The 17,136-nt window shown below is 41.8% G+C and overlaps 1 protein-coding gene across 2 annotated transcripts in view; it reads right to left on the reverse strand.

The window, feature by feature from the left end:
- The window catches only part of MAPRE2 (microtubule associated protein RP/EB family member 2), a 296,029-nt gene that overhangs the window by 21,944 nt on the left and 256,949 nt on the right, over positions 1–17,136 (reverse strand). For both annotated transcript variants that reach the window (XM_033933722.1, XM_033933721.1), the window contains one exon: positions 978–1,136. In XM_033933722.1, the coding sequence (XP_033789613.1) occupies positions 978–1,136 (159 nt within the window). The remainder of the gene's footprint in view (positions 1–977; positions 1,137–17,136) is intronic.

Here is a 17,136-nt window from a genome sequence, read left to right on the forward strand (position 1 = left end):
AACGGGCGCACGCAGGTGGGAGTACACATGCGCGGCTTAGGGTTTTATTATATTAGATGAAACCAAAGAAAGGGAAGTTTTGAATAGTATGCCTAAGTTTCTGAAATAAAAGAAGAGGTTTATGAAGGTGAAGGAAGAATTGAAGAAAGATTGAAAAGTTGAAGAATCTTCTGGTTAAGAGAATAAGTTGGGATTAGAGCTCCTGGTTCTGCCACTGAGGATGTGGTAGTGGCCTCCTCCTCCCTACAGCTCCTCCCTTTCTTCCACATGAGTTCTTTTTGAAGAATGGAGGTCTGTGCAGAGATCTATGAAGTACTCTGCAGTTAGGTGGGTCGGGTTCAACAAAGATAGTAAGGAAATAGATAATTCTTTGTGGAATAGGAGTATAGCGTAATAAGTAATAGTGGCTAAAAAGCAGAAAAAGAAGCCATAGCAACATTGGCAATAGAGAATGATGCAGGGAAAAAATTTGTCCCCAGCCCCGTAAGCTCGGTCCCTGTCTGGTCTCCATGAGCTCAGTCCTCGTCAACACAAACCATCTGATCGCACAAGCCTCGAATAGTTTTATACTGAACTTATTTTATTAAAGTATAAAAAGAAACAATATTGTGTACAATTGTCATTTTATAAATCAGAGTTCTAGCTGCCGAACTAGAAGAAGAGATCTTCAGTTAATGGTAGGGCTTTGTTTATAAACGTTTATCAACACAGCTACATTACACATCCCCCTCCATATTCACAGATTCAGAACTTGCAACTTCAGTTATTCGAGGTTTTCGTCTGAGTGACCCACCCCCACCTCCCAGACCTCTCCACTTACTTGCTTTTTAAAATTTGGTGGTCCAGCAGCGAAGCGGGGCAAGAGCGATCCTCCCCCACTCCTGCCCTGTGCAGCCTTGTCTAACCCCCCTCCGCAAATTAAAATGTTCTGATAAATTATTATTAATATACAAATTAATACAATGAAAAAATCCTACCGGATCTTCTGCAGCATAAAGAACTTCCATAAGTCGTTGGACAAGGTTGTCATTTTCCTGTCCATGTTCTTGGCAGAGGAGTTCGATTTCTCTTAATTTTCCAAAATAGAAATCCCTTTCTTTCTCAACTCCTTCAAGTGCAAGCTTTAACGAATGTACCTGTACATATGTAAAACAGCAACGAATCCATAAAACTGATTAGTTATTCTTTCCAGCGTTCTACAATGGTTATATTGCAGTTGGTTTTAACATCCATCTTTGTTAGAAGATTCCAGTTATTCTATTTATTACAAAGTTCATATTCATAAATGATGCTTGCTAATACCTTGGTTAATTTTCCTACTTTTCATATATTCATGATGATGTTTCAGAATACCAGGATATATAGGCAATCTTGCAAGTGAATTGAAAATTGCTGACAACTGCAAATCGAGAACAAATCTATTTGAACATCTATTTAGTGAGACATAAAAAGTGGATTGCACAATGGTTAGTACCGAATCACTGCCAATAATGTGGTACAAAAATAATCAACAAATCCTATAAATCAGTGTCCTGCAAACTTTTTCAAGCCACGGCACACTAAATGTAGTGGCAGCACCTCGAAGCATCCGGAAGTGTGCGAACGTCGCCATGATGACGTACGCTCATGCACGAAGACCCTCCAGACAAGCCCTGAGATGCCAGAAAGGGATGCCAGCAAGGAAGAGGGCCGGAGAAGAGAGGCAGTTGGGCTGGCTGATTGTTTAAAGGATGTGCCTCTCACCACGAGACACACGTCCTGTAGGCAGTCAGCTGGCGCCAGTGTTTCTCTTCCTCAATGTGCCGCGGCACATCTGAAATCTCAGGAGGCACACAGTTTGAGATACACTGCTATAAATAATGAGAAAAGGTTACAGAATGAAGGGGGAAGAGAGAATTATAGCAAAAAGATATCAAATGGACTTCAAAATAGTCAACTAAAAAGGTGAAATGATTATGATTATGATTGAGAGCTTCTATACTGTTACTAATGACTTGGGAGTCAATTCAGAGTGGTCTACATGAGCCTCTGCAAAGGCGCTACACTACATGAGCTTCTGTAAAGGTTTTATGATACATTAGCTTCTGTAGAGATGTTACCATAAGTAGTTGTGAGGTGTTACAATGCGTGGGCTCAATCCTGAAATACCCAGAGCTCTGTGGTGGTGTTACAGAGTTATTAATACTAGCATGCTTTTGCCAATAATTCATCATCCTACTTATATGCACATGTTTATACCAAATCAGTTGTACTATGTATGTACACATGTAATACTAGGTTTACTATTGCAGCAAAATACACTATACATTTTTAAAAAAATACTTCTTAACTATAATCTATTTACATGCATCCCTGAAAGTTCTAGCTCCCTCTCTATCAACTTCATAATTTCAGTTGAAGTAGTTTGAAATACTGTGGTGAAAAAAAACAACTAAAGAACAGAAATTGTTTATGTCACTATGAAATTCCCCTCAAAAGTAGTAGCTGAGAAGGTAAGTTTCAAGTTTTATTTTAATTTGATGAATCGCTTAACTTAATTTTTACTAAGCGAGTTACAGCATAAAAAGATAACATTTATTTGAACATGTTTTTGTTTTAAAAAAATATATATATATTTTTAAAACAATAGTTGGAACCGACAGACATACAGACCAACCGAAACACTAGGCAAAAAAGAGCAGAACTACAATTCAGTATTTTCCAGGGTATAAAAAAGAACTATAAACGAGAGAAAAAACATTAGGAGGGGGAAGGTAAAGATGTAAAGGGTGAAATAGAATCTTTTAAATTAGATTTATAAATTAAAAGCGTCTTTAAAAAGAAAACTTTTTAAATTACTTTTAAAATGACTCAGGTTGTTTTCCTCTCTCAATTGCAGAGGTAAGGCGCTCCAAAGTTGTGGTGCCATTACCGAAAACATATCTTGTCGACGAGTTCCGATAATTTTCAAAGAAGGAACCACTAAAAGTTTTAGGTTGGTGGACCGAAGGGAACACGACGTACTATACGGAATAAGTGCATTATTGATAAATTGGGGTTCATTAGTATCAAGGGTTTTGAATATTAATAATAGAATTTTGAAAGTAATGCGGTGGTTAATGGGAAGCTAGTGAGATTTGATTAGAAGAGGAGTAACATGATCATATTTTTTACCATTATGAATAAGTTTAACGGCAGTGTTTTGAATGATTTGTAATAGTTTCTTTTCCTTTTGTGTAATATTTATTACTAATGAGTTACAATAATCAAGTTTGGCAATAATCAAAGAGTGAATTAGAATATTTAAAGATTTTGGCTCTAGGAACTTAGAGATTGACAGAATCATACGCAATCTAAAAAAGCAAGATTTTACGATATTACTTATATGCTCATGATATGAAAAATTTGTTATCGATGATGACGCCAAGAATTTTTAAGGATGATACAAGCTCTAGATGAGTGTTATTCCTTACCCTTGATATGAGATCAGCTTTCATAAACTACAAAAGATCACAGAAAGAGGAAGACAGGCAAAAATGTTCTTTTAAAATTTTTATTTATTCAATTTTCTATACTGTTCTCCCAGGAAAACAGTATGGTTTACATGAATTTATTTGGGTACTCAAGCATTTTTCCCTGTCTGTCCCAGTTGGTTCACAATTTATCTAATGTACCTGGGGCAATAGGGGGATTAAGTGACCTGCCCAGGGTCACATGAAGCAGAGTGGGTATGAACCCACACCTCAGGGTGCTGAGGCTGTAGCATCAACCACTGTGCCACAATGGAAAAGTTAAGCTGGTTGAGTGGACAGGAAAGCAAAGATACAAATGGAAATAAAAATAGCAGACACAGTAAAATGGGGAGACAAGACTATTTTTTTGATATATTAGTGATAGGAAGAAGTGCAAAAGTGGCTCTGTGAGACTCTAAAGTGAAGGAAAGGAATATGTAGAAGCTGATAAAGAAAAGGCTGACTTGATTAACAAATATTTCTGTTGTGTTCATGGCTGAAGTGCCAGAAGCAGAACTGCAGAAGACAAAAGCGAATAGAGATGAAGAGTGGTAGACCCTGATCGATTTTCAGAGGGTTGTGTTACTAAGAAGCTAGCTAAATTAAAGGTAGATAAAGCGATGGACCTAGATGGTGTACATCTGAGGATGCTGAAGGAACTTGGGGAAGTTCTGGTGGCTCCGCTAATTGAAAAACCAAAGAAAAATATTTCAGAAACGATGTACTAGAATGACAAGTCTTTATTTCAAATAATTCTTCTCTAGAGTTGGGAGTGGTACTGGAGGACTGGAGAAGGGCAGATGTGGTCCCTCTACACAAAGGAGAAGTAAGGAAGAAGTAGGGAATTACAGGCAAGTCTTTCTGTGATAAGCAAATTAATGGAAACGCTTTTAAAACAGAGAATGATGAAGTTTCTAGAATATGAAGGATTACAGGACCAGAGGCAACATGGATTTACTAGAGGTAGGTCTTGTCAAACACATCTGATCAATTTATTTGACTGGGTGACCAGAGAATTGGATAGAGGATGTGCACTAGATGTGGAGCATTTAGATTTTAGCAAAGCCTTTGACAGTGTTCCAAACAGACGTCTAATAAATAAACTGAGTCCCCTCACTTGGGATGGGCCCCAAAGTGAGGGGCTGGGTCTAGAACTTGAGTGGAAGATAGAAGGTAATGGTTAATGGAGATCGCTCTGAGGAAATGGATGTTACCAGTGTGTGCCTCAAGATTCTGTTCTTAGCCTTGTTCTTTTTAACATTTTTATAAGCGATATTGCAGGAGGGCTTTCAGGTAAGATTTGCCTCTTTGCGGATGATATCAAAATCTGCAATAGAGTAGATACCCCAGATGGGGTGAATAACATGAAAAAGCTGGAAAAATGGTCTGAAATTTGGCAGCTAAAATTTTATGCTAAGAAATGCAAGGTCATGCATTTGGGCTGCAAAAAACATGAGGGAACAGTACAGTTAAGGGGGTGAAGAACTTATGTACATGACGGAAGAGCGGGACTTGGGTGTGATTGTATTTGATGATCTTAAGGTGTCCAAACAGGTTGAAAAGGTGACTGCAAAAGTTAGATGGATGCTAGGGTGCATAGGAAGATATGGTCAGTAAGAAAAAGGAGGTATTGATGCCCTTGTATAAGACTCTGGTGAGACCTCATTTAAAATACTGTGTACAATTCTTGATACTGCACCTTCAAAAAGATATAAAAAGGATATAGTCTGTCCAGAGGAAAGCTACTAAAATGGTACATGAGCTTCATCATAAGGAGTATGGGGACAGTCTTAAAGATCTCAATATGTATACTTTAGAGCAGGGGTGCCCAATACGTCGATCGCAATCTACCGGGCCGATCAGCCTTTCTCTCCCCAACGTCAATTCTGCTTTGGCTGACCCGGAACTTCATCTCCGACGTCAGAATTGACATCGGGGAGAGGAATTCTGGTTGGCCCGACGCTTCTGCAGGGAGAGCTTGGGGCGGCGGAGGCTTGGGGGCCTGTTCCCCGATGGCTGTGGCAGTGGCTTAGGGGAGCGCAGGGAGAAAGAAAGGGGGCAGGCAGGGAGACAGAAAGAAAGAAGGGAAACAGAAAGAAAGAAAGGGGGGACAGGGAGACAGAAAGAAAGGGGACATGGAGAGAGAAAGCAAGAAAGGGAGGCAGAGAGACAGAAAGAAAGAAAGGGGAGGGGGCAGAGAGAGAGGAAGAAAAAGTTGTGGGAGGGAATGAGGTCTGGAGGAGAGGAAGCATACAGTAGGCTGAAAGAAGGGAAGAAATATTGAATGAACAGTCAGAAGAAGAAAGTGCAACCAGAGACTCATGAAATCACCAGACAACAAAGGTAGGAAAAATGATTTTATTTTCAATTTAGAGATCAAAATGTGTCCGTTTTGAGAATTTTTATCTGCTGAGATAGCAGAGGAAAGGCCCTGGCAAGGCAGGCTGCAAGCAGCCCATTCAGAACGTGCCTTTTTAAGGCTGGCCACTGCCGCCACTGCTTTAAGAGGCCTAGAGATATGTTGGTTCTCATGGTGGAAAGGTTGGTCACTGAATAGGTGAATCCGATTTTTTCAGACAACAAATCGATTCATCAATGTGAATCGATTAATTGATTTCAATCAGGCAACACTAGTTAAACTGTGCAGCACTATGCTACTGTATTTTCCTGATCCTAAGGGCCCTTTTGACAAAGCCGCAGTAGCAATTCCCGTGCAGCAAATACAATGCAGCCTATTCATTTCCTATGGGATGTTGCAATTGCCACGCTGGGGCTCACTACCATGGCTCTGTAAAAGGGGCCCTAGGCGTTTACATTATAATAGCATATTTTCATTGAGTTTTGCTTATGAAGCTTCTATTGTGTGTAATTCTTTCCCTCCACAGATTAGACTTAAACAGATTTATCTAGATTCAAAAAGGTTTTAAAAGAATTTTTCTTTAAAAAGTATTTAGATACAAGCTGATGAGTTTATTGATACACTGATCTGATGAGTGTTGTGCAATTATACTTATTATACTGTTCCCCCCCCCCCCCCACCTCCACCCCATGAAACAATTCTGGTTCTCTTACTGGAAGCCACACAGAACTATTTTGGTGTATTGTAGATTATAAAAGTCAGTTATGGGCATTTTCAAAAAACACAGATGTACAGAAAATGGCATAAATTGGCACTTGGACATCTTAATTGCCAGGATGTCCAAGTGCCGATCTTCGAAACTGTCTTTCTGGATGTCTTGCAAGGCGTCCAAGCTGCCATGCGTCCAAAACTAAAGGGGCATGTTAAAGCTGTGTTCTAAGTGGGTTTTGGGCAGGCTTTGAGCATGCTATGACCTGGATGTCTTGTGGCAATAATCAAATCTTTCTTGAGACATCCTGGGCAGAACTTAAATGTTTTAAAGGAAACCTGTTTTCAAAGTGTCTAAGTGCCAAAAAGGTACCCAAACTGACTAGCTGACCACTGAAGGGATTAAGTTATGACCCCCAACACTCCCCTAATGATCACTAACTCCCTCCCATCCCACAAAGATCTGAATGAAACAGGAGTCAGAAACTCGTTAAACTTAAACATACTAGACCAGGGGTGTCAAAGTCCCTCCTCGAGGGCCGCAATCCAGTTGGGTTTTCAGGATTTTCTCAATGATTATGCATGAGATCTATTTGCACTGCTTTCATTGTATGCTAATAGATCTCATGCATATTCATTGGGGAAATCCTGAAAACCTGACTGGATTGCGGCCCTCGAAGAGGGACTTTGACACCTCTGTACTAGACAAAACGTCCACCCCATACATGGATCTACTAGCCTGCCAACTTTCATGCACCACACTATCAGGGAATTGGAACACAGCAAGACCAGAATTTGAAGATTTTATATACCGAAACTCACTAACTGCGACTTACAACCTAATCCTAGGAGATCTAAACCTCCATCTCGAAGACCATACCTCTAAGCAAGTAGAAAACCTACTATCTTACCTCGAAGTCTTAACCTACAAGATCTTAGACCCACAAACCACACACGAGAAAGGTCACCAACTAGACATTGCAGCCTTTATGACCCAACAGCCCATTCTACCAGATTCAAACCTCAAATGGAAAATGGTCCAGATCCATCTGTTCAGACCATTACACATACACCATCAATATCAACTGGGCCAAAGGCAAAACCAAACCAAAATCCCAAAGCTTAATCTACAAATCACATACATATATTGATCCCTCCAAATTCTGCAATAAAACAGACGCTACAGTCCAAGAATGAGACCCCCAAAGACTTCATCTCACAATGGTGCAATATAAGTACAACTACCCTAGACAAGCTAGCCCCAATACAAACAAAAACCAGAATCAACAGACGATCAGACAAATGGTTCGACAACGAACAACTCCTACTCAAAAGACAATGCAGACAACTAGAAAGAAAAAGGAGAAAAAGTAACTAAGAACACACAAGAGCAGCATGGAAAAAATTAAACCAACAATACAAACTAAAAGAAAAAAGAAAGACATACTACACAAACCAAATAGGCATAGAAGCCCAAGACACAAAAAAAAACTATTCCAATTACTAAAAGAACTCACAGACACCAAACCCTATCCAGCCAAAAACAACAACCCTCCCCCTTCAGCCACCCTTTTAGCTGAATACTTTAAAAACAAAATTATAACTGCCAGGACAAACTTCGCAGGAACCCCAACCCACCTAGAACAGATCATAATGCCCCCCCCAGAAAAAGAATCAGCTGCAGCAGATAGAACCTGGTCCCACTTCTCCACAATACAATGGTCCGACCTTAGCAAACTCTATAAAAAATACAGTCACACAGCTTGCGACCTCAACCAATGCCCTCCATACCTATTAAAAACCTCCAGCCTAAAATTCTGCACTCTCCTAATGCAATGGATACAAACCATGCTCACAGATGGCCTTTTCCCACAAGACCACTTTGAAATCATCATCACCTTGATCTTAAAAGACCCAAAAGGAGCAACAGATCAACTATCCAACTACAGACCCATAGCTTCAATTCCACTATATGTCACGCTAATGGAAGGCCTTGTAGCTAAACTCCTCACCAACTACCTAGAAAACCACAATTTTGCTCCACCCTACACAGTCTGGATTCAGAACCAACTTCAGCACTGAGACACTACTAGGATCCTTTCTGGACACAGCTAGACAACACCTCAACACAGGCAAAAAAAATGCTGATTATTCAACTAGATCTCACCGCAGCATTTGAACTGGTAGACCACGACATCCTGCTACAAATACTACTAGATACAATAGGAATCACAGGCAAAGTACACACATGGTTTCAAGGATTCCTACAATCCAGGACCTTCAGAGTAAAGACAAACAAAGAAAAATCAGAACCATGGTCCAACCCCTTTGGCGTACCACAAGGTTCGCCATTATCTCCAACACTCTTCAATCTCTACATTGCATCCCTCGGTACCTGCCTAGACAAAATAGGCTTAACTTCCTATAACTATGCAGACGACATCACCATTCTCCTTCCTTTTGATCAGCCAACGCCCACCATGACAGACACACTAAACAGAACTCTAGAAACAGTGGCAACATGGATGAAAGACCACAAACTAAAACTGAACCCAGACAAAACAAAATTCATACTTCTTGAAAAAAATAAAACCCCAACCATAACAAACCTAGTAATAATCTAAAATCACATACTCCATTCAACCCACTTTAAAACTTCTGGGAATGACAATAGACAGATGCTGCACCATGCAACCACAAATCAACAAAACAATACAGAAATCATTTGCAGTCATGAGAAACCTAAGGCAATTTCGAAAATTCTTCAACAGAAAACAATTCCAGCTCATGGTCCAGTCCCTAGTACTAGGTCTCTTTGACTACTGCAACATCCTATATCTCCCCTGCCCTGCAACAATGATCAAACAACTACAAACAGTACAAAACACAGCCCTGAGACTAATCTATTCACTAAGAAAACACGACCACATCAACGAGGCATACCTCGACTCACACTGGCTCCCAATTCAAGCAAGAATACTATTTAAATTCTACTGTCTTATTATTTAAATTCATAAATGATGACAGCCCAGCCTACTTGAACAACCGCCTAATCCAAACTACTGCAACCAAACACAGGAGAACCCAGACACCATTCACATACCCTAAACTAAACTAAACCTTAAGTTTATATACCGCATCCTCTCCATAATTATAGAGCTCTGCACAGTTTACAGGAGTTTAATAAAGGAAGGAGTAGCATAGAGGGGTTGGATGTTGAGTCCAGGGGGGAAGAGAACATTACAATTATGTGAAGAGCCTAGTTTTCAGATGCTTACGGAATAATTGGAAGGAGTCAAGATTCCGTAGTGGGGCAGTAAGATTATTCCAGAGATCTGTGATTCTGAAAAAGAGAGATTTGCCCAATTTTCCCACATAGAGGATACCTTTTAGTGAGGGGAAGGATAGTTTAAGTTTTTGGGTGGGCCTGGTGGTGTCAGGGCTTGAGGAGTTCCAAGAAAGCGGGATTAGTGGAGGGAGGATGCCATGTAGAATCTTAAAAGCTAGGCAGGCATATTTGAAATGAACTCTGGAAATTATTGGGAGCCAGTGAAGTTTGGACAGAAGTGGGGAAACATGATCGAATTTGTGTTTTGCGAAGATCAGCTTGGCCACAGTGTTCTGAATTAGCTGAAGTCTTTGAAGACTTTTTTTTAGTTAGATTTAGATAGATGGAATTGCAATAGTCTTGTCTGGAGAGGATGATAGATTGAACAAGGATGGCGAAATGTTGTTGGCGGAAGCAGAATCTCACTTTCCTCAGCATGTGGAGGCTAAAGAAGCATGATTTTACCAGAGAGTTGAGGTGGTCGTTGAAGGAAAGAGAAGAGTCGATAATGATGCCTAGGACTTTGCTAGAGAACTCGAGCTGCAGTGTGGTTCCAGAGGGTTGTGAGAAAAGGGTAGGTAGCTGTTCTAATTTTAGGTCGAGCCAGAGTTGTTTCATTTTGGACTCATTCGATTTCATTTGGACTGAGAGGGACCAGGATTGGAGTTCCGTTATGCATGCTGTGATGTTCTCAGAGAGGTTGGTAAGGTTCGAGTCCGTCTCAAGAAGGACAAGGATGTCATCAGTTTATGTATAGATAGTTTTAAAGGGAGACAGATGAAAGAGTTTCATGGAGGACATATAGATGTTGATGAGAATAGAGGTGATCCCTGCGGGACTCCGCAAGTCGGTTTTCAAGGAGCGGACGTGGTGCCATTTGTGTTGACAGTGTAGCAGCGGGAACGTAAGAAGCTTGAAAACCACTCTAAGACTGTGGAGTTGATGCCGATCTCAGAAAGTTGATAAATTAGAATATCGTGGTGGACGACATCAAAAGCTGCAGAGAGATTGAATTGTAATAGGACAGCAAATTCATTGCGAGAATGTAATTGTTGTACCTTTGAGATTAATGAGACCAGTAGGGATTCGGTGCTGAAGTTGGGTCTGAAGCTATGTTGGTAAGGTAAGAGAATGGAGAATCTCTCTAGGTAAGATGAGAGCTGGGTAGATATGATGGCCTCTAGCATTTTAGTCAGGAGAGGGATATTTGCTATGGGACGGTAGTTAGATGGTGAGGAAGGGTCAAGATCGGCTTTTTTCAGTAATGGGGACAAGGCAATATGTCCCATTTCTGCGGAGAATAGGCCTGATATTAAAGCAGAGTTTATAAATCTGGTGAGGGATGAGACGGCCTGCGCGGGCATATTCTCATATAGGTAGGAAGAGAATGGATCCAACGTACATTTGCAGGATTTCAGTTTGAGACAGAGTTTAGAGATCTGGGATACGAGTTCAAAGGCAGTCCATTGTTGAAAATTTCTGGAATTTACAGGTGTGACAGTTGTTACCGATGATATGAAAATTGAGATTGTGAATGAATCAAACTTAAGTGAATACATTAAAAAATACAGTTATCTGCAGCTTGCATTGGAAACTCAGCCTTGAGGCCTTGTAATAAATAGATTTAGCTAGCTCAGAGATTGGCATTCCCTGTCTGAATTGCTGATTCTACATTTCAGCTAATGCTAGGAAGTTCAGAAGGTTGATTTTGTGTCTCTTAAGAGACATAGATTTATGTACCATTGTTCACATACATCTATGGGATAAGGTTCTCAGAGGAACAGGAAATTTGGGTGTTTTACAGAGAATCTGTTTCTTGTAGATTAGAAAATACAATACTACCACTTGGAAGGTCATATAGAGGTTAAGATGTGTCTGCAGGAAGTAGGGCTATGTAACTGACATGATTGATACTTGGAAAGGTCAAAGATCAAAACCGATTTAGGAAGAAAAGTGAAACACTGCCACCTGCTGGGTTTAAAAACTTAACAGAATGGATTTTTAATGTTAACATTGACGTAAGGCATTTTTGGAAAGGAAGTGCCATTGTATTCTAAAGCATGACAATTATTACAAATGATGTCACTTAGGGTATAAATCTGTTTGCCTTGTTTTCTCTTTGAAGAGCACTGAAATTCTGAGGGCCTGCTCTTCCCAGGCTAAGGGAGCTTTGTCAATAAACCATTTGTTTTTACATGGCTTTTCCTTGTCTGTTATTTGAATTCACAGAACGGAGTCTCTAGCCCAATCATGTGGGAGAGAGAATCCATTCTGGCAATTCTTTTGGCCTCGATGTTCGAGTCTCCAGCCACTTGAACACCAAGATCTGTCTGCAGGGATAGGGTTAGAGTCGTTGGGAGTGAGAGTTGTAAGAAACTGCTGGTGGGAAGGAGCTCCTTATGGTAGTGATCTTTTCGTTGAAGAATTTTGCTAGGTCATCTGCTGATGGGGAGGAGGGGGGAATGGTGGAATCGTTTTTAGAAGTTAAGGTGCGCCAGATGTTAAATAGTGTATTACTCTGGTTGTTGGATCTGGATATTTTGTCACCATAGAAGTTCTTCCTTGCTTTTTTTTAGAACTGAGTTATAAAACTTGATATTGTCCCTCCAGGATTGTCTGTCTGAAGGGGATTTAGATTTTTTTCCATTTACGCTCCAGAGCTCGACATTTCTGCTTCAGTTCTCTGTGGTATGGAAGATACTAGGGGGCCTTATGGGAGTAGGAGATAGATTTAGTAGATAAAGGGGCAAGAGCACAATAGATGGACTCGGAGAGGTTTACCCAGTTGTGCCAGTTAGATTCTGGGTCGACGGGCTTAGGACAAGAGGGAAGTTGGTTGAGAAATTGTGTCCAGAACAGTTCGCTCGTGACTTTTTTGCGGAAGGTAATAGAATTTGTGACACACAGTGGAGATCCAAGGTGAGATATGAAAATGGGGAGGCAGAAAGAACCTAAAAAGTGATCGGAGCAAGGGACATGTTCCCAACAAGCATCCTCGGCAGAAGTTTTGTGCTCAGTCAGGTCGAGGAAGCTGATGATATCTAGAGTATGCCCTTTTTCGTGGGTTGGGGAGGACGCAGGAGAGGGGAAACCTAGAGAAGCGAGGAAGTTGTTGAATTCGGTTGCATCCTTGCTGGTGTTATCATCTAGGTGGAGATTAATATCGCCAATGATCAGTAGTCTCTGAAATTTTAGGAAGGCGCTTATTATGGTCTCAAAGACGAGATCAGAGGATTTATTCCAGGGGGTTGGAGGCCTGTATAGTAACAGGATGCCTAATGGATAGGGGTGGAGTTCGTTGTTGACTGAAGCTAACATATATTCTAGTGAAGTGTGGTTACCCTTTTCAAGAAGCTTAATGTTGAAGAATGCCAGGCCTCCTCCTTTTCGGTTTATACTGGGAGAGAAGAGGCCATGGTAACCATAGGAACAGAGTTCATTTTGTGTGAATATATCTTCTTTTTTGATCCATGATTCTGTGATGCACAGGAATCCAGGATCGAAGTCCCTGAGTAGGTCCTTTAGAATTTGGGTCTTATTGCAAGCTGATCTGGCGTTACAGTAGAGTGTTGGGACTTGAGTGAGAGAGTCAGAAGTGAGGTTGGATAGACTGGCAGGAAGAACGGGCTTTAAAGAAGAGTAGTTAACTCCTGAGATTTTTTTTGAAGGGGTGATTTCTGGTATGCACTAGCACGGGGATTCTGAGGCCAGGGCAAGTATTACTGACATTTGTAGAGTCAAGTAAATTGGGGGGGAGGAGGGGCGGTTTCAGGCAGTGAGTAGTGTTGGTAAGTGAGCAGAGCACGAGAGGAAGGAGCCAAGAAGGTGGCTTCATGGTGAGATCTAGGGGGACCAGTGAGAGGCTGAAGGCAGAACCTTGTTAGTTAGTCGTGTGGGAATCTGGAATTAGAGGTTTGGTTCTTGTTGAGTGTTTGATAGTAGATGTCTTAGGATTTGTCTGATTCTCTGAATAGTAGCTAAACCAGGATGAAAACTTAGTACAGTGGCATAAAACAGATGAAGACTAGCACCCGATTGCTTCAAGAAAGACAAAACGGAGGTAGAAGCTTAAGTCAGAATGAGAAACTTAGCACCCAATTGCTACTAGTAACACGTAAGTAGAGGTAAAACTAACAGCTAAATAGCTTCTAGTAACTTCGCACCTAATTGCTTCGAGTAAGACAGAATGGTGGTAAAAGCTGAATCAGATGAAAACTTAGCACGCAATTGCTTCTAGTAAGAACATATTGACCTATAAGATCATTGCATCTAGTAAGATAAAAAACTTAGATGAAAACAGAATTGCTAAATCTGAATTGCTAATAGTAGATTGTTTCTAGTAACTTGTACCTAATTGCTTCGAGTGACTTGGACCCAATTGTTTCAAATGAGACAGAATGGTGGTAAAAGCTGAGTCAGATGAAAACAGCACCCAATTGCTTCTAGTAAGAACAAATTGGCCTATAAGACCATTGCATCTAGTAGGACATTGCATCTAGTAAGATAAAACTTAGATGAAAACTTAGCACCTAATTGCTGCTAGTGGGACAATGCGGAGGGAAAACTTAAATCAGATGACATATAGCACCCAATTGCTTCAGGTAAGACATAAACAGAGGTAGAACTTAACAGCTATTAGTTTCATGTGAGAGCTAGGTCAGAGATAGAACTTAGCAGCTAGTTGAGGTGAAAATTAGCACCAGATCCTTCCTGCAACAGGCAAAGACAGGTGGAGGAAGGAGGGCGGAGGGCTTCCTCCTTCCTCTGCCTTAAAGAGATGCTTTGGGGAAAAGTTTTCGGCAGCCCTCAGATGGGCTGGAGAGGAGCAGGAACTCCAAGAAAGGTAGAGTCGAGCCCGATCCGACCTGCACAAGCACAAGGAAGGAGGGACAAGATGAAGGGGAGTTTCCTCCTTCCTCTGCCTTGAAGAATTGGGGCAGGAAAACTTTTGGTGGCCTTCAAATGGGCTGAAGAGCAGGAGTAGGCTGTTCTCTGTGCAATGAGGGGGGCAATTGGCTTCCTTTCCTCTCACTGTACTGGCGAAAGAGGATGGCCACATGCTGGATCAGAGCCCTTTAAAGGGCTAGAGGAGAAGGTGGCTGTTTGGGAAGGAAGGGGGTGGGGCTTCCCACCGAAGAGTTGAGGAGCAAGCTGTTCCCGGTGCAGTGAGGGGGACGATTGGCTTCCTTTCCCCTCACTGTGTTGGTGAAAAAGATGACCACACGTTGGATCAGAGCCCTTTAAAGGGCTAGAGGAGAAGGTGGCTGTTCGGGGAGGAAGGGGAGCGGAGCTTCCCGCCAAAGAGGAGAGAAGCAAGCTGTTCCCGGTGCAATAAGGGGGATGAATGGCTTCCTTTCCCCTCACTGTGCTGGCGAAAAAAATCTGAGACATCAAACAGAAAAAACTGTACGATGGCCTACTAGTCACACAGGCAGCAAAACTAGACCACCAACTCTCCAATCTACTAATCGCGACCACAGACAACAAAACTTTCAGCAAAGAAATAAGAACCCTGCTATTCAAAAAATCCATGAAGACTAACTAACACCGAATGAAACATTTCAATCCTCTTAAGCAACCCGCTCTACTCTGTAACACCTCTGGACATGTCCAGAAATCCTCTTCTGCAATTCTGAATTCCTCTTCTGTAATCCGCCTTGAACTGCAAGGTAACAGTGGAATAAAAATCACTAATGTAATGTATATACCTGTCTCTAGAACAGCAACACCTAGTATGGGAAAACCCAGTAGAGCTGCACACAGGTGTTTTAAGTAGCCTAGTGGGTGTGCTAGCGAATCAGAGAGGAGGACCCACTCTGACCACTACATTTATGGTGGAAAGTGTAAGACCACCAATACCCTACCATACTGCTATATAGGTGTCATTTGCAGCCATAAGGGCTACTGGGTTGGTAGACAGGTTGGTATAGTAGGTTTAAGGGACATTTTGAAAGGCTCAGTATAAATTATAAGGGGTATATGGTGAGATGTACATCTGGCACCCTTTATGTAAAGTTCACAGCAGTGCCCTCTAAGAAGCCCCACTGCTCTGTTGACATTTCTTTGTGCCCCACCTGGGGAATTTGTATTGTGAAGTGACAGAGCACAAAAGTGCCTGCAGTACTGTTGGATACAAACAGCGTTCTCCTAGGACAAGCAGGATGAGTCAGCCACATATGGGTGTTGTCCCAACACCTCCCAATTTGCGGATAAGCTCTCCAATAGCTCAGAGAGATTTTTTTTTTTTTTTCTCTGAGCACGTGCAGTGCCCGGGCCCAACTGGGCATGCCCGAGCCCAACTGGGCATGCCCGAGCCCTACCCATTTCCCCCTAATCCCCAGTCTTTAGTTTCCGCCCGTTCCCATCGGTCGGATTTTTCTACAGCTCTCCATTACAACTTTTCTACTCATCAACTTGAAGATGCCTGAATCATCTAAAGAAACAACTGGGATGCAGGAGGAGGATGAACACACTGGATCCTCATGAATTGTGCGCCCACTGATTGGATCCGGCGCTCGAGGTTTCCGTGTGGCTTGCATTGTGCGCACATGTCACCACGTGGCACGCAAGCTAAGGAAGAGGGCACTGAGAGACTTCATGAAGAGAAGTGAGGCCCGAGAATCTTCCTCCAGCAGCCATCCTCATCGGAGCGTAGCAGCGGGGGATCCACAGACGAATCCGGTGAGGAGCCTCCAGGACATCCTGGCTCAGTCAACCCCACCGACTGCAACTTGCCCGGTTGAGAAATCTCTCCCGGAGGTCCTGCATGCTGTCGCTAGCCGCCAGCCCCTGCAGGAAGCCGATAGGAGTCTCACCAGACCGAGAGATCTCTCCAGGAGTTCCTGCATGTTGCTGCTTACAGCCAGCCTCTGCAGGGCATGAAGAGAAGTGAGGCCCGAGAATCTTCCTCCAGCAGCCATCCTCATCAGAATGCAGCAGCGGGGGATCCACAAACTTAAAAACTTTTTATTTCGAGATGCATTCTCTTCCACTTAATTTCTATCCTCTCAAATTCTTTTCTATTTAATTTTGCGCTTTTATAAACATTCAATATATCTTATCCCCATCCAACATGTTTTTTTCCCTAACCCCTCTTTCTCCTTTTCCTACTTACAATGTAACTTTACCCATCCATTCCCTCTCTCCTCACTGTCAAGTCTGTCTTGTTATTGTTTTTAATGTTCACTACATATTATTTAAATTACTTAATACTTTTTGTTTTCAATTGTTACTACTTTTATCTGTCAATA

Source organism: Geotrypetes seraphini, chromosome 2 (assembly GCF_902459505.1).
Source record: "Geotrypetes seraphini chromosome 2, aGeoSer1.1, whole genome shotgun sequence".
NCBI classification, from domain to species: domain Eukaryota; kingdom Metazoa; phylum Chordata; class Amphibia; order Gymnophiona; family Dermophiidae; genus Geotrypetes; species Geotrypetes seraphini.